Source organism: Aethina tumida, chromosome 1, assembly GCF_024364675.1.
Source record: "Aethina tumida isolate Nest 87 chromosome 1, icAetTumi1.1, whole genome shotgun sequence".
Lineage (NCBI taxonomy): Eukaryota > Metazoa > Arthropoda > Insecta > Coleoptera > Nitidulidae > Aethina > Aethina tumida.
Genome location: NC_065435.1, coordinates 65,632,071 through 65,654,162, shown reverse-complemented (window position 1 = coordinate 65,654,162; position 22,092 = coordinate 65,632,071). Strand labels below are relative to the sequence as shown.

Below are 22,092 nucleotides of genomic sequence, written 5' to 3'. Positions count from 1 at the left end.
TCGTTCGCGCAGGCGCATTAAGGGCTGGCTATCATGAGATGCTTATTGGAGCGCGCCTCACGATAATGAGGTAGTTCCAGTAGAATGTCTTAGTTCCAACTATCGAGTAAAGAAACTATGTTACCCAGTCACATTTCTTGTTCGTGGAATAAACATTTTTCTTTGTTTCGTTTATACTAATGTCGTTTTTCAAAACTTAAAAATTATTTTAATTAATCTCTTACGTTCTTCTATATAATTTCTCTCACCAGATTTAAATCTCACGAGTCGCTATTGTAAATTTTAATGGCTAAAAAATGGTGTTTGAATATCTATTTAAAAGCAAATTAACCAAACTAAAAGAAAAATATCTAAAATACCTAAAAGTCACACAGGAAACGTAATCGTAACAATGTGATTTTACTGTTTCAACGGTGTAATTCACTTATAACATAAAATTAAGCGTTCCAGTCTAAATCCAATGACTAAGCTGGAAAATGACCGTTACAAAACCAAAACTATCAAATGAGCGTTTACACACACACCCATATATATATATATATATATATATATATATATATATATATATATATATATACGGTACGAAAAGCACCATCTGAATCCTGAAAGAGATATCATGTCATCAATTTATACTTTTCTAAATATACGAAAAATGGTGTACAACATGTGTTTAAAAAATATACAACAAATACAGTGGTGTTGGGGGAGTCCGAGATGATCCAAATTAATAACCATCTAGTCAACTGCATGGGACTGTCGAGTGGATAGTTTTTGGTCTACATACTCGAGCGGATATGTTTTATCCGGAGGGTTATCATAATTCGATTTAGAAAAACAATCGAAACAACCAATTAAGTGCAATCGAACTTGTCCATCGTTAATGACTTCACGGGCTATTTAGATTTAGAATTTAAGTTGCAACGGAATAGACAAACACATAGTTTATGCACACCAAAGAAAAAAATGTTTGAAACAAATTTCACAGCCTATTTATATTTAATAGTAACAGTAGTATTTTGCTCAAAATAACTGTTACATGAGATAATAAGATTTATACCATGTCTCAAAACACTGTAAAGTTTGAATGGTGTGTTGTATGACGTTTTTATTGCAGTTCAGTATTTCCAAACCTATAAAACAGTAAATTTAATACAAAAATTATGTTCATCGTTTGTTACGTTATTTATTTAAAAGGGTGATTAAACAAAACATGTAGAAGATATATAGATATATTTATAAAATAATTTATCATAGTTTATCACAAAACAGAAACAAAAATTGACTGACATAAGCACAACAACTCCTAAAAAAACAATCTGTAATATAGATTTTTAAGCATTCATAAGGTCTAACATGCTCTTTCTATCATATCTACAGGTATTAGTAGTCCAGTAAATGTACATTTTGAGAAAAGCGGGTATATAACAGTAAATGACTTATATCATCAGAATCCAGGTACACAATTGTTATTATTTATTTATTTATTTAAGAGTATTCTAAATTGAATATATTTTAATGAATATCACCTGGAATTGTCGACTTGGAGTGGCTTACTTAAAAATTAAATTAACATTTCCGAAAAATATATTTACAATTATTTGAACACAGTGTCTTTTGGAGATATCCAGTTTAACTTTTGTCTAAGTAACATAATGAAAGGTCCAATGTATAATCACAAAAATAAACGTTTTGCTTGTTAGAATGTCCACTGTTCGACGATTTCGTACGTCCTAGTGTTCTTCATGTGAGGGTCCATAAAAAATCAGTTCAGGAATTTGTCCCCCTTGAACACCGGTCCCGTTGGTGCTTTCGCTCGAACATTGAAACTGAAACGTCACTTGTCCCACAGTCACCTCGCTCATACCTTCTTGACCAAAATAACTCAATTCGCTACCATCTAAAACCGCCGAAGCCGTGTAGAACGTTTCTGGCTCTACCTGAATTGGATTGTCAAAGTACACGTGGAATGTATTGCTCGAACCATCCGAAAAGAACATGGTGTTATTCTCGGACAGCACCCGACCCAGTCGTTTTAACTCGATCTTCACCGAGTAGTCCGCTGCTCCATTAGAAGATCCGTATAGCCCAAAGCCGACAACGAAGATACGACGGTCCACTGAAAACTGGATACTATCACAGCGACCTCTGTATCTCCACTGATTCGAACGGTATGCGCACGATTGAAACCTGTGGCACACCTATATAAACGGATATTATGCAGACGTTTAACTAAAACAAAAACCTATCTCACCTGTGATTTTAATCCGGTTCTGGCTTTGATTGGGTACTGGAGCAGTGGCTTATTGTTTGCCGTAAAATGAAAAAATATGTCTATGGTCTCTTGTTGCGTGAGTATGCCAATTTGTGCGGCACCGTTGGCGAACTCTTCAAGCGTCATCGTCGGTATACGGATGAGGTAGAGAGCGGCGCCCAGGACTGCCCTCTTATTCTGGGGCGTGGGCTCAATGTCTCTACGGTTGCACTCAGCCATCGCCCAATTTAATGCTGCCTCTAGAACGTTCATCTCTTTGCAGTTTAAGGTTTCGCGTGCTAGAACCGATTCAAGCGTCGATATATCGATATCAACGAAACCGTCCGATTTTAACGCCATTTCAGCCTAAAAATAATGGATCCGATGAAGATACACTTAGGTTAAATATTTACTATGTATTCTAATTATTTGTCAACGTTGTTATACCACGAAAATTAATATAAATCAATCGTCAATCTAAAAGAGTTAATATTGCAAAGAAAAATGGTTACTATTAGCTGTAAATTTACATAAAATTTAAAACTTAATTGTTATAAAACTGTACTCCTAATGATGTGTATAGTAAATTCCAAAAATGCTAGAAATACGCATAAATATTGAAATATTTAAAACGTGTTCTTACTTAAAAATCAATTTTTGCTAAATACAATATTGTCTTAAGTTTTCTTTATCTAAATTTCAATTAATATTACACAGTATTTACGTAAAATGTAATTGCACTTTTGTATGCAGATTGTAGGATTCAGTTGACATCATTAGTCAATTATGTGTAAATCAAGGAATAGGGGGCAAAAGGTAGACATTTGTGAAATGATAAATGAATTAAACAGTCCATAATGTTTTTATAATCCATATATTAACAACACCTATACATAATGAGTTTAGCACAGTGTCCACTTGAGACTAAACTGATCATGAGAAGGTACTAAGAGTTTGAGAGGCGAGGTTAGTTGGTCTTCGGATTTATCTCAAGTGGACAAGTATAATTACTTAATTGGTAAATATATAAAAGTCATTTACACCAAGTTATACACAACAATGCTGGAAATATTTGGATTAAAAAACAATAGACGGAAGCAGACAACAATTTTGTAAAAATTAAATAAATAATAACATACACCAACTAATCAGTCTTTATAAACAAGTAATGCATTAAATAATTTGTCATTACAATTGAGGAGTGAAGGTGCCCAATTATAAAAACTATATTGTAAAACAAACATAATTTTTATTATTGTCAATGTTTTGAGGTGTGCTATGGCAAAAATCTCTACCCCTCAATTGCGTCAATTTCAACATAAATCTTAATTACATCTAATAACAAGCTAGATTATTGTACCAGGTGGATATGTTTAGACATCTGAGCAAAATTTACAATGCCTTTTGTAGTTTTTATTATAATGTAATAATACTCATTGAGATTCTTTAGTTAGTGTATGTGTGTACTGAAACTCATGTGTCTTCTCTTTTGAAAGTCGTTGTTAATGCTGGTCAGGTCTAAGCAGGATAGAGAGTGGGTGATGCTTACCTGGGCATCAATAACCTCCCAGCATCGTTGCATTAGTTCCGGCTCCTCGAACAGTCTGGATTGACTAAGCAGCAGACATGCGTTTTTTGCCGTTAGACTAGTCTCCAGAAATGTTACGCAGGCTTTTGCCAAATGTGGAACTATGTATTTTTTTGCCACATACAGTGTGGCTAGAACGTTGTCGTCTTCCAATTGTATTTCATCACAGTACAAATATCTGTTGAGATAAAAATATTTATGAGTTAGGGGTGAAACGAGAGGGAAGTAAACATAATTACTTGAGCATGGCAAGGAATGCGGAGGGTTCCACGTCTGGGACTTCGATTTCCTCTTTACATTCGGCTAGTCCGCCGTGGAACATGGCTTGGAAGACGGAACTGCCTATGGCCAAGACGTATTTGTGCGCCGGTATAACCTGGACCTGTCCAGGTGGTCCGACGACAAATCGCACGTCTGCCATCAGATCGTTGTTGAACATGAGGGCGTTGCGTTCTCGAACGGTTGATTTGCTGGCCTGCCAGTTAGGGTCTAGGGTCGCTGACGGGCCAAGGGGTGAGACGCATGGGCTCGACGGTGGTGTGCCAGGCGCACTCACTGGTTGCATTATTTGCAGGCTTTCACGCTGCGAAATGATGTGAGGCGGCGAAGACAGACTAAGAGTCCCATTGTTTAGTGTTTCTGCTGTAAGCAAATAAGGGTATGAGTGAAAGTACTTGACTGGTCAACTACACATTTTACATATTTCAACACATTTTTTACCTGTACAATTAAATTTATTTAATGACATTAATATATTCTTAACAAACTTGTTGTAACCTAAATTTAAATATATAAAATATGATCTGCAGAGGTAGCCCGTTACTTTACATTCTCTGGTTAATAAGTAATAAGGAAATAAAATAAATGATCTTAGTACAATGGGATATAATCAATTTCCTGGAACTAAGAAACGGCGAAAACATGAAGATTTCCATCCACAAATGCACGTTTAAAAATCAATGTTAACATACTTTTGGCTGAGGCCAGATTGACGAAAAGAACGCTCATAATTACTGACTGACACTATCACCCACTGATCGTGAACGAACCTAAACAAGTAAACAAATACACGTACGGCGTTGCATCTGCGCATTGCCACCATTATTCTATTTTCATCGTAGCCAGCGAACGTTTGTTTCCTTACCGTTCATCCAGGCGTTTGTTTGGGACACCGACATTGTGTCTTGTTGACGTTTCACTGGCTTTGCGACTTTCTTCGAGTGCAGGTTCGACATGGTCTCAGTGCTGCGATACCCTGCCCTGTTTTACGAACCTGTCGCACGCACCTTAGTTTACAGCACAATCGCCATCTTCGCGGATGCAATTCGACCACCGGATTAATCGAGTGTTTGACTTGCGCCGCGCAAGTGTGACACTTCGTTCGTTCGCTGGCGGTGTTGTTCTTGGACATGATTTGTTGTTTTCGTAACTTACGAGTTGTAGATATGTAGATGCGTTCAATTAATTTCTCTTAATTTAGTGTGTAGATATATATATATAAATTAATAGTGTATTCTACAATAGGGTATTCGTCTCCATATTACAAAAAATGAATCGTATAAACCAAATCGATCTGCCCAATCAAGTAAAAGTTCCTAATGAAATATCAATTAAATTTTAACTTACCAGGCAATAGTATGTATGGATTTAATTCAAGAATATAAATAAGAGAGGACATCAATACAGTTGTTCTAACAAATGTCGATATTGATAGCACTAGTTGTTTATGATGCACTACTTGGTAACATAAAAAAATATTCCTCACTATAGTTACGGTAGTTTATATAGTCAGTGACAAAAGTATACCGTACAAATACTTAATGAACATTAAAAAAGCAAACGTAAATAAAAATATATAATGTAAAAATAATTAAAATAATATTTCATTAATGAAAAATCGAATAATGATAATGAAACTAATGTTTTTAGTTATTTATACAATAAGAATGAATTGTGTAATTAATGTTACTATAACGTCTAAAAGAAACAACTTTTAAAATCAAGTTACAACTTTTAATAATAAATAAAAATGCTTTTATTAATTTTTAAATGTAAATAGGCAAAATCGGTATCAATTAAAAAATAATGAAACATTTTTTATTTATAAATAGATTTTAACGAACAATTACTCAAAAGATGAACAACAAATAAATACGTACCAAAATGAGAAACGTTTTTATGAACAATTAATAATAATAACAAAATAAATATTGCATATAAAATGTTAAAAATGTCTGAGTATATCAAATATTGATTAGTTCTTACAACCAGATTAGTGTTAAAAAATCTTTGAAAATGTACAACTGAGGAGTGTCATTGGTGAACAAATAAAATTGAAGTTCTGGTCTGTTTGGCACTAAGAATTAAGTTGTTTGTAAAAAAGTAATTCATGCAATTTACTTGTTTCTAAATCTGTTGTATATTTTCTACTTGATTAATTTATTTTTATTTTGTTTTTTTTTTTTGTTGCATCCGGACATTTTACAGTAAACAAATAATTATTATATATTATATTATTATATGAATATTCAAGTTGTTCAAAAATCTAATTTATAAAGTATATCTTAAACTTAATACTAAAACTATCTTTTAAAATAAAAAATCATTTTATGAAATTTGATAGAGTGCTTAGTTAGAATTAGAACTTATAGTCAGGGTCGTTCAAAAATAATATGACAGAATAAAATTCTTTTATATATATATTTATATATATTTTCCCTTCACTTTATTACCTACTTCAATCCAACTATGTTATATTATTTAGCCATTGAAAAATGAATCACAGGGACTTCCAATTAACTATTTGTTTATAGTTTAGACAATAACATGCCATCGGTACCGCCCAATCACTGCACTACTTAAAATTCACTACATGATTAGTTAATTCATAAGGAATTCAACGAGAGGATGTTATTGTAGATAAACTTACATATATAGGCATATATTAATAATTGTGTAATAATTCATAATTAATTACTTTTTGATATTTGTATTGCTTCTTTTTGAGGTTAACGTACAATATTCGTATATAAAACAGCATTTTAATTATTAGATTAAATAAATAGAAATAATCTATCTCATAGGCTTTAATGTAATACTAAAATCAAAAAAATTAGGACTTAAAATCTATTTTCATGATATGTTATTTTAAGAGTATTAAATTAAAAAGTATACTAAATATTTTGTTTATTTTATAGCCTGTCTATTATTAAAATGTTGTAATACAAAATATTATAAAATAATGTGATAGATAAAATGTGCTTTGTACAGAAATGTATTTGTTTTCAAAAGAATTTATACTGGTATCAATTAAACAAAATAAAATAATGTAAAATCTCACACTATAGTAAAATACCGACAATATAAAAACGGTTGGAACTTGATACGGTTGTAAATCCTATAAATAAAAGTAACAAAACTGGTCGAATTAAAATCGATTAATAAATATTAAAATGTTTCTATTAGATTCTTTCAATAAGGATTTTTTTATTTAAAAAATGTACTATATATTAAAAGTTGTAAAACAGTGTCTTATCGTAAACATTAATTAGATAGGGCTGCGAAAATATTTTTAGCATATTTACTTAACAAGATATAATGGTAGCGCGATATAGAAGTTGTTGTAAAATCGAAAGTAGTTTCGGTATTTAAATTATGAAACCCATTGCAGCCGGTATCGACAATTATCGACAATATTTTGCCAACCTTCGGAAATAACTGAATATTTTATTGATAAATTCTTGATGATTCGGTCTCATTATAGTTTATTGTAATAAATACACATAATGAAAATGCAAAATAATCGTTTTCAATCAGAAATAAGTTTTCCAATTGGTGATTACAGAACTTCGATTTTCGATTTTTAGTCTTGTAATAACGATATACGATATACCCATAGTTATGTTATGCGTTATTTGTCAGGTCTTAAGGAGAAAATGCAGAATAGTAGACAACATGTTTACTATACAATAAACTTTTATTACCATATAAATTTAAAATTTCATTTATACGAATTTGTAGCCAAAATATGGTATGTTCGGAAATTGTTATTATTACTATTATTACTACTATTACATTATACTTATATGCTATGAACAAGATGAGACCTACCAAGCCTTGGCCCCGATCGAACTCCTTCCGTTGAATTCTGGTTGTTATAAGGGTACTCCTGATACTGATCCTCCTCCAACGTGAACAGTTGATCGAGTATGGAACAGCTAGAAGTGGTGCGGTGTTGTTCGCCACTGAAAGTGTGCCCTTTAGACACGTAGTGCGCGCACCTGTACAACAGGTACCAGACGTTGGCCTGGCCCAAAACCCAAGCAAGGGCGTACCGCCCCGCTGACAAACCGGCCTGTTCAGCGCCTAGCATGTCACCGCCTCGCGCCCAGGTTTATTGTTTTGATCATGCCACGTGACGACAGCTTGCGTGTCAGATTCCGACGTTTTAATAATGGACCTGAAAAATAAAAAACACTTATTGAATGATTATATATTGTACTACAATTTATGTATTATGTCAGTGACTATGACATCATGTAGGGATAGTTTTCAAACTATCACAACCTATTTTTAATCGGTTCTAGACCAGATAGAGAAAAACTGTGTTCAGAACTCATTTTTTTTTAAACGCTGATTGCCACAAACTTCATTTTAATCTCTCTAAAATATTTATGAGCAAGTGTAATAACTTTTTTATTTATTTCATGATTAGTTAGATCACATACATATATTCCATCCATTCATTAGAAAATTCAATTTTGCCACAGCTACATCTTATTTCAAATTGATATCCAATATATTTTATATTTTGGTTGGCCCTCATTGTATATCACTACTCATTTTTATTAATTATAATTGTTTAATATTATTAATATGATTTCATATATAATTAAATTAAATAAATATAAAGAAACATTTGCATTCATGCATTTACATACATTTGACTTATCCGTTGTTCAGTGTTCTTTGTTAATGTTTGTGTCTCGTGTCCGGCGCCATATGTGGTCACCATCTATCGCCGTTTACTTTCACTAATTTCAGAGCATATGAGCAGTGCATGTGCAAAAGGTTTCTGACCTAAATGAATATTATTTACAATATTTTAATATAAAATTTATTTGATATTTAAAATTATTGTTTTAATTTTACTGTATAGTGCTATAATTTTATAAATGACGGAATAAATAGTAATAATGATTGAGGTAATTAATTTCATCACACTATTCCGTTATGATTTTCTTAAGCGGTAGATTAACATACATATCTGAACAATCAATTCTGTCCTATATATCTTATAATGTAAACCTCTCCATGGTCTTCTGATATTCCTGAATGCATCCTATGTTTTACTTTTTTATGAAGTATGTCACTCACCATCTGCTGCAGTCTGATTTAAATGAGCCAGGCTTCTGTGTAACAAGTTGATATTACGTGTTCCACAACATCAAGTGACAAAACAAATTGTACTGAATGTTTTCGTGTAATATATGTAAACAAATGTCTCTATCTGATTTCAGGGTAGTTATTTTTGCTCTGAATCTTCCCATTGCTGATGTTGAAGTTGCCAAATTTAAATTACGTTAATGTTAAACTTCTCTCTTATATATTTAGTGGATCTTGATATATATGCCACTTGCTTCTATTGTCAATACGGTATTTGTTACCGGTCATTCCTTGTGGTAAATCCAGTAGCTGCTACCTCCTTTAATTAATTGCTCCCTTTAGATCATTTTTCCGTTGTGAACGCAAAGTGTCAAGTAAAATAATCACTACCCCGCGATTTCTGTCAATCGAACATTATATTAATATTTGATTACAAAAAAATCGTACTTTTCATTGAGAATAATCCTATAAAAAATATAGAAAATATATTTTTTGTTTTGTTTTTTCATTTTATAATTTTTAAGTATTTACAGAAAACCCTCACAAAAATCCTTTCTTTACTCAATCGAAATAGTTTGTTTACAAATAGTTTGAACTTTTATTATCTTTAAATAATGAACTGATCGATACTAATATGTAATGACACGAAATACTATTTAAAATTAGGTATATTATTACAATTTTACTAACACTTGATATATGTACTGCCAAATTTCATCAACTTTCATCTGTTCTGATCAGTCAAATATATTTATCTCATATCAGAAATCTTCTTTATGTTAGGGACACCGTACAAATAGTTTTATAAAATTATTCCTGCACTGTCGATGTACTGTTACAATAATTATTATTGCGTTGCAAAAATGAATTAATCATCGACCAGAGTATTTATTTAGACGGTGCTGCAAAAAATTTGCTGAACTGAATTCTTTATTTATAATTCGATATTAATAAATAATAGTCGAAAGGTTAGACAATAAAGAATTCTATGCACAATTTTTTCTCTATATCATCGGACTGGGCTAGCTGATGTTTTGTTAAAAATATTAAATGTGATTCTGCTTGACAAAATTAAAGACGAAATTCATTTTTCTCGAGAATTTTTATTTACTAATCAAGTGAACCATAGAATAAAGTATGGTTTAACATAATAGTCTACAATTAGTTTAATTGTTAGTGCTAGTATCACACACCCAAGTTGTCTGTTACACTATGTTTGTTATAACACCAGTCAGTCATATACTTTTTAAGATATTTTAAAATACATTAAATAGGCTGTGAAAACTAATGCTTTAAGTCAATATCTGTTAGACACTAATATACTCAGATATTTTTTACTGTTTATTCTATGATTTAGTTAGTTGCTCAAAAGGTATAATTCCATTAGAAAAATGTGATTTCTTACACATTTATTCCATGATAAATTTAGTCAGGTTGTCACATGATTTTCAATTCTGCTCCCTTGTAATAAATTTATTGGGATTAGAATACAATTAATATGTGCTTACCATCTATTCAATTTGTAGCTTTGTTGGTAGAATTATAATAAGGGTCGCTTAACGAGAAAATTGTTACTTGGGAGCTAAAGTTTCTAACCATTTAATTTATTTCTCATTAACTGAAATCATTTAAAATGTGTTTAACAAAGGTTGCGACAATATAATGATTTGCTTGCATTCAAACTGTTATTTTTATTTTATTTTTAGTCTTTATAGATATCGATTAACAACAATTACAGGAGAGTAATTATTTTAAAAGTTGTTTAGCCACTATATATTAAATAACTATATAAATTACAAGAAAATATTTGTTTTAAAGGTTGTTTAAGAACAAATTAATTTTATTTCTCTATTCGACGCATTTGCACGACTTCAGTCGGTGCAAGGCACTGGCTCCTCAAGACCTTGCTCGGATTTAAACTATTCATGCAAATTAGCAGCATATGTATTTGTCAAGTCTGTTCTTTCTCGATTTATTATTTGTTTTTTTAACCGGTAATAAAATTAAGACATTGTCATCTTATTAGCAACACTTATTTACCAATTAACCCTATATGATTTTGATTTCTTGTGACATTACATCTTAACGGATCTTTAAATCTACCTATCATGAAATTGTTGTTAATTTTTTAATACATTATGTTAGATCCTAATAGATCTTGTGATACACATTTGAATGTTATTTTCTGATCAAAATTCTTAAAAACTATTAATATAAACTTCTAAATATGCTTCAAGAGAATCAACATTAATGCTTATGCAAATTATATACAACTTATAAAGTTACCTTTAAAACTAAGCCTTCTAATAAAACATGACTAGTTGATTGCACAAAAATTTTGCAATAATCGATGATTTGTATGTGTTAAACGGAACTCGATAATTGTATAAACAATATCGAAAGTTATATTATTGTTATTATTATTATTATGCCGGCCACGTTTGTAATTGTTAAATCGGCAATGCCTTCTGTTGAAATTAACATCTTAATATAAATAACACGTCCGATACACATATACGCCTTGTTCTCTTTTGAAACATTTTGAAATTGAAATCAATAGGTCCTAACTAAGTTGAATGTGTAGCATAACATAACAATTTTACCGATATTGTGGTACTTTTATTATTTTTATTATTATTATTTTATGTGTTATTTTCAATGTTACAATTCAATTTATTCTTTGTTTATTTTTAATTTATTCTTTATTTTTTAATGGTGGATGAATTAAAATAGTTTACCAAATGTTTTTAATAAATAATTAATTTATAATAAATAAAATATAAATAGGATAATAATGTAGTAATATAGAGGGAAGAGTAAAAGATTGATTGACTTCAATTAATGTCATTTATCCTTTATGTAATATATGATACTAAAAATTGGTGAATGAAAATAACAAATATTATTAATAAAGTAAAAAAGACTTAGATTTTCCATATTTTAATATACATATATAAGATACGTGATTAAAAAAGGTAAAATGTTTACAAAAATAGATATTTCTCGACCTTGCGTCAACTCATCACGATGTCTCTTACTAAGTATTTAATAAAATATTAAAATAATGGGAAAAACGTCATGTGTGGTTGTTGTTTGGATAGGTCAGCGAATTTTGACATTGACTTACTTCCTCAGCATTTGAATTTTAAGTATACTTAGCACTGGTTTCGTATAAAATAAAGAAGTATTTATTTTTTGAATTAAAGATTGTCTTCAAAATTTTCCAAATATGATGATATGATGCGCCAGATGCTTATGAATCTTGAAAAGTATGTAGTCGTCGTTTTAAGGACGAGCTACGAGCCACTCATGTAATTGATAAAACAATGTTTACAATGACATCCACTTCATACACAAAGTAATGATCTGTAGTGTCCCATAAATAGTCACTTGCATATAAAATTGTCGTAATTTCAAATGATAAACAACTAGTTAGTACCTTATTGTTCCCCTAGCAGGACTAAGCATACAGAATCAACCCAACTGTCATAAACCACTACACTTTGGCCCGCAAAATAAAATACATCTTCAAATTCACCAATATCAATCAAATGGTCCGCGTTATTTTCAATAACTGCTGCGCGTATTGTTGTAAGCATGCACGTTTCAAGTAGGTGCGAGTGCACGTGATTCGCTAGACACGCTGGTTAGTACTGTCGGTGCGGGAAATTCTTCTGGACGAACTTACCTGATTCCGACGCGAGTTCTCGTAGAAGGTGGGTGCCGGTCACCCAAGGTTGCACACACACTCGTCGCAGAGGTCGACCGCTCGATGTTGGGTATACTCAGGGTGCAATCTTGCGTTTATGTTTGTGTTTGATGTCTTGTATTGTTTGTCAACATTTGTTGTTTGCTGAAAATTATACGGCTTATTTGATTTATATATTTTAATGGTTGTGAATATGGATGACAGAGTTTGTATAGAATGGCCAAATACTGGAAATCGTCGACCGTAGCTCAGAAACTGTCATAATTGCCGCAAGGGGGCTAAAACTGCTATGAGTATGAGGAAAATCAATTTTTCTTTATAATTTACCAAATGAATGTGTATTTAATATAATTTATTATCTAACTTTTAAATATTTTTGTTTTCATTTTTACAGTATCTCTTAAAATGAGGTGGTGGCGATAACTATAATATGAAAAAAGAGTTTACTTTGTATTTTCTACATTTTATAAAAAATGTGTTGTAATCTTTTTAGACTGTTAGTGACTTCTTATGTAGCAGTGAGTACGTGTGTGAAACACCTTGTATAATATTATGCAGAGATGAATAAAATATAAAAAAAATTAAAGAAGTTGATGAATGTCACATTTTCCTATTTTTTATATTAGATGAAAAAATATGGTACGGAATGTTTATGCATAAACTAAAAGATGGTTGGTTAGTTTTACTTCTACGGAATAAATAGAAATAATTGAAAATTCATATTTTTCTTAAATTAATGTGACATTCGATCTAATTCTTTATTTGAGGGGTAGAATGAGAACGACCATTTTCAGATCTACAATTAAAAAACAATTTTTCGAATAGCTAAAAGAAGAATTTGAAATAAATTCATGTCTAAAAGTTGACATATTCGTTATTTATAAAATGTATCGATCAAATAGGTTTAAGTTTAGACAAAGTTAATATATTTTCTGAGTTTTCGAATAGCTAAAAGAAGAATTTGAAATAAATTCATGTCTAAAAGTTGACATATTCGTTATTTATAAAATGTATCGATCAAATAGGTTTAAGTTTAGACAAAGTTAATATATTTTCTGAGTTAATTTAACTAAATAATATAATAATATTATATATTGTATATAACATACACATATATATCATCTGTGGATGATATATAATCTCCGATAATAAAAAAGATATCAAGATGTAACTTTCACCATCATCTTATGGTTTATTTATTTACATGTGTTATTAAATCTTATAGAGTAGTTAAATTAGTATTTCAAGTAGCCGACGTAAAGTAGCTGTAAAAATTTTTTAGTATAGGAAAAAGACCAAACTCTTTCATTTGATAACAAGTTATCAACTTTCGTTGAGTCAAAGTGGAGTTCTCGACTTTTACTTTCAACGAGTCATTATCAGTTGATTTTAACAGATATAATAGATTTTAATATAATAAAAAATATAAAAAAGAGTCTGAAAATAAATGATTAAATATATTTAGTTGATAAATTAAAAAAAATTTATTAATGAAAAATTTATGCAATTCTTAGCTCTCTAGCAGTTATTTTAGAAAATATTGTCCACGATTTTTTTTGCTCCACTCTTACTAACAGTATTTTCGATATCTATTCTAGTCCAATTAAGATAGAAACTTTCCTGTTACTAGTTTATTTGTAACTCGATTTGACTGAATTAATCTTCACAGTCAGATTAATGCTTGTTAAAATATCTAAAAGTGAAAGACAAAATCAAAGTTGTGGTGTTGTTGACAGTAAGAATTAAATAGTTTGTGAGAACTAATCTCTTAACTTATTATTTGATAATTTTCGATATTTTTTGTTCCATGGTTTAGATAATAAGTATAAATAAATTGAAATATTTAAATTTGGGTCAAAAATATTGAAGATCCTAAATTCAATTTTTATAAAAAAATGTATTCATAAATTTTTCTCAATTTTTTGTTCTTCGGGATGCTATTCAAAACAATTTTTATAAGGTTCACAGAGTTCTTTCTCGTCTATCTGTGGACTTAGTATACATTAAAATTTCTAAATAAATATACCGCATGTTAAGGTTGGTAAGTATCAATTATTCTTTTGATATTTGATAAATAAATAAATATGATTGTGCATAAGAGAACTTATTATCATTGATAGATTTTATGTATGAATAATATGTTCTTAGACACAGTAATATATAGTATATTTATGCTATATGGTGACGTTTTCCCTTAAATTTCAAAAGATAGGAAATATTAAAAATATACAAAATTATAATAATTATGAAAATAACTGGGTATCTGTCATCTTCAAAGCAACATGCTCTCATTCACAATCTAACCAAAAATTTCACTTGTCTATTTAATTTTTAAAATATTTTTTTTCAAAAATTCTCTTAACAATAAGATTTTTTTATTAATTATATTTATTTAATAATATTCAAAAATACAGAAGTATTTACTCTGACTATGAGATGAAGGGTCAGATTTTGATCCGGTTCTGTTTACTATTATTATTATCTACTGTAACTTGAAAACCCTGACATTTTATAGATGATTGTTTACTTAGTTAAAATTAAGAGTCGGAATAAAAATGCTAAATAATTTGTAAGCATTGTCGAGGTGATAGCTCCAAGCATTAAAAATATTGTCTTCAATAATTAGAGGGTAATAAAGCTGATTAATTTTTTGCCAAAAAGTTGCTTGGCCTATTTATCCTTTTTATGTCATTTATTTATATTTTTTTTTCGCTATATTTTGCTTCTGAACCCACGTTTTTTTTACTACAAAGTGTTTAGTTAAGTATCACATACTGCTTGTATATATATATATATATATACATATATATATATACATATATATATATATATATATATATATATATATATATATATATAATTTAAGAAAGATACAACTGGGCTTAGAACATGCATTGTGGACAGAGTGGCGGGTCGCCTCGTTATGGTCCATGGCATGCTGCGCCCCTGCGGAGTTCAATTCAGTATAAGAAAATTAAAAATGATTCCTTCCAATATGACAAATGATAAAAATAATACAGTTACTTACAACATTACACAAACGTACTTAGAATTAATCCAGAATTATTTGATAGCATTAGTTTAACGTTTTGGTTTAGAAATCTAAATAATCTCACTTACGAAAAGGCGTGTCTCTTATTTTGTCGGTACGATGGGAAAATTTTATCATTAAAACCAAAATTGCACTAATAGATGATTTTTGTACATTCATTCGACTGTGACATGACAGTCCGATGTGGGAAAAGTTATTTCTTTAAATATCATCGCCAATTAGCAGGCTGAGCGTGACCGTAGCTAAACATAAAACAAATTATGAGGATAAAGTCTACAATTATTTTCACTAAAAAAGATCGTTCAATGCCAAAAACCTATATAGATGGGCAACTTTCACCCTCTGTGGCACGGGTTAAAATTAAGAGAAGTCTCTGAAATATATTTTATTTTTCATATATATTCTGCAATAATAAGAATATCCTCTTATGTAAGTTACCGTTAGACCACGTGTTCGGTATATATGAAAACAAAAAATATTAAATGAGTTCTGTGTTTAATCTTAACGACAAAGGTTAAAAACTCGCGTTTGAAGGTTCTAAATATTTTCAGTTTAAACATTGACCCTGATGTGTTGAACATTCAATTAAAATTTTTCTAGATCTCAAACAAACCTTAGTTGGGATAAATAAATAGAAGTTATTGTGCTTGATGAAAATTGTAGTTGTTTAACGTGATTAAGAATAATTAGTTTCTAGGTGTTCCTGCACGACTACGAATAAAGACGACGAAGAACATGTAAATTTAATTCGAGTTCTTGATATTGACATTTTTATTAAACTATTTCCTGTTCTGTCGGCCATACAAGGTCAGATTTATTAGATATGACGGAAATACGATGTTTTGAAATTTACTTCCTTTAGTCGTTTATGGAGTACTCTTTGCCATGTCGACATTTTTGTATCACCTTGAAGAAGTGCATTAATTGTACTGACTAAATTATTTGAATAAATGTCTAGTTTTCCGTTGTTTTTTCACTTTATTCAATAAACGTATTCTTGATATTTTGTGACAGTAAGGGTCACGTGAAAGTACTAAATACATTGTCAATACCTTCAAAATAATTGTTTTAGTTTTCACCTTCGCAAAGAGTTCAAAAATTATGTTTATCTAAAACATACCATGACCAACAATTATACTTACTAATTAAATACGTGCGGACATGAGGTTTTTTGTTACGTATATCACTGAATGGTGCATATTGATAGTAAACCTGAACTTCTGAGTTATAGTGTTAGGTACCTCATTGAATTGGCTGTACTTATGTTTTTTTGTTAAAGGTCACTGAGACAATAATGCGGTCTTTTATGTAACCAGTTTCAGGTGATTTGTTATAAACGAGAGAGATTCAAATAGACACATCAATGTCGGTCCCAGAGTTGATTTTCATGACCTGAAATAAAAATTGCAATAAAACTGGGCCAATATTATTATATCATACACCATCTACATCTGAACGTTTTCTAAAAGCAAATAAGTTAAATTCTTGTATATTTCATAACTAAAATTGTATGGTTAATTCATGTTTTATTCATTCGATATTATCGATTAGGGTTGGTCCACTGAATTAATCAGTCTATAGAATTTTCTACCACATAAGGGAGCTGTCTCCTTATTTTCGATAGATCAAGTTGGATATTAAATATAAGTAACACTTTTTCGGAATATTTTGTCATGTGTGCTTGCTACTAATTGTAAAAATCTGAAAATACTACATACATAATAAGTTTATGGAAAGATTAAAAAAATTTGGAAAAGAAAATGATGAGAGAAAATTTAGAAAATTCTTTTTATTATTATTATTTGGAGAAATAATTTGTTATCTCTATTTACTCAAAAACTAGTGTCTGTATGTCTGAAATAGTAATTTAAAAATTTGATAATGGATTTATTATTATTAAAATATTTGTGGGAATTAGCGGTTTACCTATTACTACTATATATTAATATAATAATGCTACAATTTTATTGTCCTTTGGCTTGCTCTGCGATACAACTTTTCAAAATTTATAAATGTCTTAAAACCGATGAATAATATATTATTAATTGCATATTTGTGATACTCGTTTTTTATTTTTAACAATTGAGTTTTAGAAGAACTAAAAATTTAATTAATATGTATATGTATTTCTTATATTAAAACAATTATCGTCTCCACATAAGTAACAAATTAATGTTTTTCATATTGATAATATATTCGAAAAGTGACTTTGTTCAATTTGACATTCAAAATAGTCGAAATTGATGACTGAGCTTTGTATCAATAAAAATATGTATTTTAAAATATACTACATGTAGCAAACAATCTCTGAAAATTTCTGAAAAATATGTTGTAGTTCCATTTTAAAACTATATTAGTTTTATCAAGAAATCTTACTTCAGATGGGTGAGCACACATTTATCTCAAAAATACGTTAAAGTTAGTACCGTTTCTAACAGCAAAATTTTTTATTTGTTCTTGCGCTAAGTGTGTCATGAGGCAGCAACACTATTCTTTTGTATGGTATGTAGTCAAAGCAACGGTAATTGTTACACGACGCCTGGTATAAAGTGATTGGCATAGTTTCTCAATGTATCAGACCGATTTTAATGTCATTGAACTCGCAGATGACGTCCTTCATTGCGGTCCCACTGACTCCACTGTTTGTACCACTGCCCTTTCCAATAAAATTAAGAAACGGGGAGCTCGTAAAATTGTGTAAGACGTTGCAAAAATGAAAAACCGTTTATTGTGCACATTTCGTACCGAGCGTCAAGGTTGTGTGGAACTAGCCTAAAGGCCCTAGTCTCTAAAGCTGAAACACTTCTTGAAACCATTGGTTATCTAAATAGATTAAGGAGTCATTGTTACATCTGATAAACAGTGGCCGTAGATGTAATGTATGTCACTGCTAATGAATTTCCAATAACCAGCATCAGAAAACATCAAAAGAATATCAAAGTGAAAGTGAAAGTAAAAAGAAAACAATAAATTTTGGGTATAAATTCACAGGTCTTTAAATCTTCACTGATAATATTTTCTAATAATAATCTCCTTTTTAGGGTCATAATTTAAGGCTTCCTTCTTGATTATGAACTCCGACATGGGAGTGTCGGTGTGGGCACATGATTTCTTTGTAATAATGTTGATACGATACTGTTTAAATCAACGTTATATTTTTTCTTGTTTACATTTTACAAACAAATTTAAAAGTAAAATCCATGTTCGAAATATGTTACGAAGAAATACTTTGATATTTTTATGTATTTATTGATGAACATACGTATATGTGTATTTATGCGTGAGTTTTTTTTTTGTAAAGTTCAATGAATATAACCACAGAGTAAATAAGTAATATACACAGTAATAGCCATAATTATAGTAACTTTATAAAAATTAAAATAATTTGAGAATTAAACATTATATCACAGCATATGTATAACATATAATTTACTTCCCTTCATGTTTTATTACTCCATAAAATATTTTTAAGTGGAGGACAGTCGCCGGAGGTCTAATGTATGACACTACTACTGAATCTATAATAACAAGATTCAGAGAATATCAAAGTGAAAGTGAAATTAAAAAGTGAAAAATAAATTCTGGGTTTAGATTCACAGGTCTCAAGATCGTCACTGATAATATTTTCTATTTTCTCCGACTATGAATTCCCACATGGAGGTTTCAGAGAGGCCACGTGCTATCTTTTAATATTGTTTCTTTGTTACTACTTAAAACCTAAATAAACAAATTTTTCTTGTTTACATATTATAAATCGCGTTAATCACACCAGTTTACAAGAAAAAAATGGTGCTTTAGTAATTAAAATAATTTCAAAATGTGACGTTATTTCAGGGCATATGCTTAAAATATAACTTGCATACCTTTTGCTTCATTGTTGAATAAAGAAAATCAAATATTTATCGTTTATTTTTAAGTGGACGAGTGTTATGCATATTTAATACCGAATATCTAGGTTGTGTGGGATGTGTGCGAAGGCACGGTAAACCTAGCGCTGCAATATTTCCTAATGTACTGCCGGTTGCTCAGAACGCAACACCTAAAATCCTTGGTTACCTAAACATATTATTTAGCGTTACATCTCATAAACCGTCGCTGAAGCTGTAATGCATGACACTAATCCTGAATCTGCAACAACCAGAACGTCAAAAGAATATCAAAGTGAAAGTGAAAGTAAAGTGAAGAATAAATTCTGGGTCTAAATTCACAGGTCTCTAGATCTTCGTTTATAATATTTTCTGGCTATTTTCTCCTCCTCGGGGTCATTTAATTTCTTGATAATGAAGACGGAGTTTTAGAGCGGACACGTGCTTTCATTGTAATACTGTTGGTTCGTTACTGCTAAAACCATAATAAATAGACATTTTATTTTTTGTTTGTTTAAATCTTATAAAGCGAGTTGAACACACCAGTTTACAATGAAAAAAAGTGCTCGAAACATTTTACGCAGAAATATTTGATATGTAAGAACCATTTTTATTTTTTTATTTTTTAATTTGGGAACAAAAATTACGTATTATGGCTCAATTAAGTATAAGCACCGAATAAATAATAATAAGTAATAGAAGTATAGAATATATTGGAAATAAATACCAAAAATCTGTAGAAAATGTGTGAAATGAATTATTATACACATTTCTTAAGTACTCTTTACATATTCAAAACTGCAATCAGAAATGAGTTAGATACGAGATAAGGCTTTTCACGCCATCAAGTAAACTCATTATGAAGCCCTTTTTGAGTGTAAAGTTAATATGTGTCTATCGGTCTACAAAGAATAATCATACATATACAATCTTGAACAAAATGATAAAGAGGATTTCAAAGTCTTATTTGGGCTCTCTGTTGATGTGACATGAACATTTTTTCTAAACTGATACGTCATTTTAAATATTTCATAGGAATTATATAAAATTTTCAGATTTTATACATTTCCGGTAACACGCTACTACTACTCACTGCTAATAATGGATAGTCGGAAATTTTCCAGTAAGAACAGGAAAAATTCTGGGAACTAAAACAGGAAAAACTACATTGTTAACTAAACTGTTGGATTATCATTATGAAAATATATCATATACAAGAAGAGAGTGAATCATACTTCAAAATATACTTTATTTTAAAAATAAATTTATTTATATTTAGTTTTGACCATAAGTAAAAGTGAATTAATTTAAGTTGAAATTTGCAAAAGAATTCTTGAGAAAATATCCGAGTAATTTTCTAGTAAATCTCCCGGAAATTTACCACTTTCACTAATTGCAATAAGTAATTTAATATGAAATGAAATTTTGTTGGGGTTCTCGTAAACAATCGAAAAAAACTTACACTCTTTACCTGATTGTTCATGAACATGTTAAACTAGAATGTAAATGATACGTCTACCCAAAATAATAATAATAAAGACTAGTAAGTCGCTTTTTATTTGCAACCGCGTAATTTTATGACATAAACGGAATTTTACTACTCCACTAATAATCAATTAACAATATTAAAATTGTGTATTAAAAATAAATATATTTGTACCTCTTCAGTTGAAATTTATAATCGATTTTTTGTTAGGAACTTGAAAACATGTTTTCAACAATAAATTATTTTTAAAAGCATATAATTTAGTTTTAATCGACTTGTATCATCAGACTGGTTCGTTAATAACAAGACGAGAACTTTCCATGATAATGCTACTTCTGATCTGTTTAATGTATATTCCTTTATCATCATGTTCTTTCTGTCAATATGTACACATTACGGAAATTAGTGACAGAATTAATATTTACGGACTACAAATTGTTAAGTTTTGCACTGGTGATGAATACTTGGAAGGATTGACACAATATTATATTCAAAATTGTGGTATCCAAGTGTTGGGCACAAATCTATTCAAAAATTATAATTTAAAAATAGTTAATTTCGGCAATAATCATATAAGAGAACTGCTTTCATTTACATTTACAAATATAAGCGTATCCACCATTAATTTAAATTATAACCGCATCGAGATTATCTATAATTCAGCATTCAATGATTTAAAATCTTTGACAGAGGTTTCGTTATCATATAACATGCTTAAACAATTAAAAAGCACTTATTTTAGAAAAAGTACAGTA

At 29.9% G+C, this 22,092-nt stretch overlaps 2 protein-coding genes across 7 annotated transcripts in view; one reads left to right on the top strand and one right to left on the bottom strand.

The window, feature by feature from the left end:
- LOC109608437 (transcription factor IIIB 90 kDa subunit) overlaps positions 1 to 22,092 on the top strand; it is a 30,966-nt gene that overhangs the window by 3,102 nt on the left and 5,772 nt on the right. The window lies entirely within an intron of this gene.
- LOC109608438 (BTB/POZ domain-containing protein 6-B) lies at positions 1,214 to 12,870 on the bottom strand. 6 transcript variants are annotated; one of them, XM_020024866.2, is made up of 6 exons: positions 12,664 to 12,870; positions 7,950 to 8,298; positions 4,079 to 4,481; positions 3,801 to 4,017; positions 2,252 to 2,617; positions 1,214 to 2,198 (listed from the first exon to the last, which is right to left on the bottom strand). In XM_020024866.2, the coding sequence occupies exons 2-6, from the start codon at positions 8,209 to 8,211 to the stop codon at positions 1,731 to 1,733; spliced, it is 1,716 nt and encodes a 571-aa protein (XP_019880425.1). In that variant the 5' UTR covers positions 8,212 to 8,298; positions 12,664 to 12,870; the 3' UTR covers positions 1,214 to 1,730. The 6 variants fall into 6 exon arrangements, with proteins under 6 accessions (XP_019880425.1, XP_019880426.1, XP_019880429.1 ...); XM_020024867.2 differs by having other exon boundaries at positions 4,079 to 4,478; XM_020024870.2 differs by lacking the exons at positions 7,950 to 8,298; positions 12,664 to 12,870 and adding an exon at positions 5,466 to 5,578.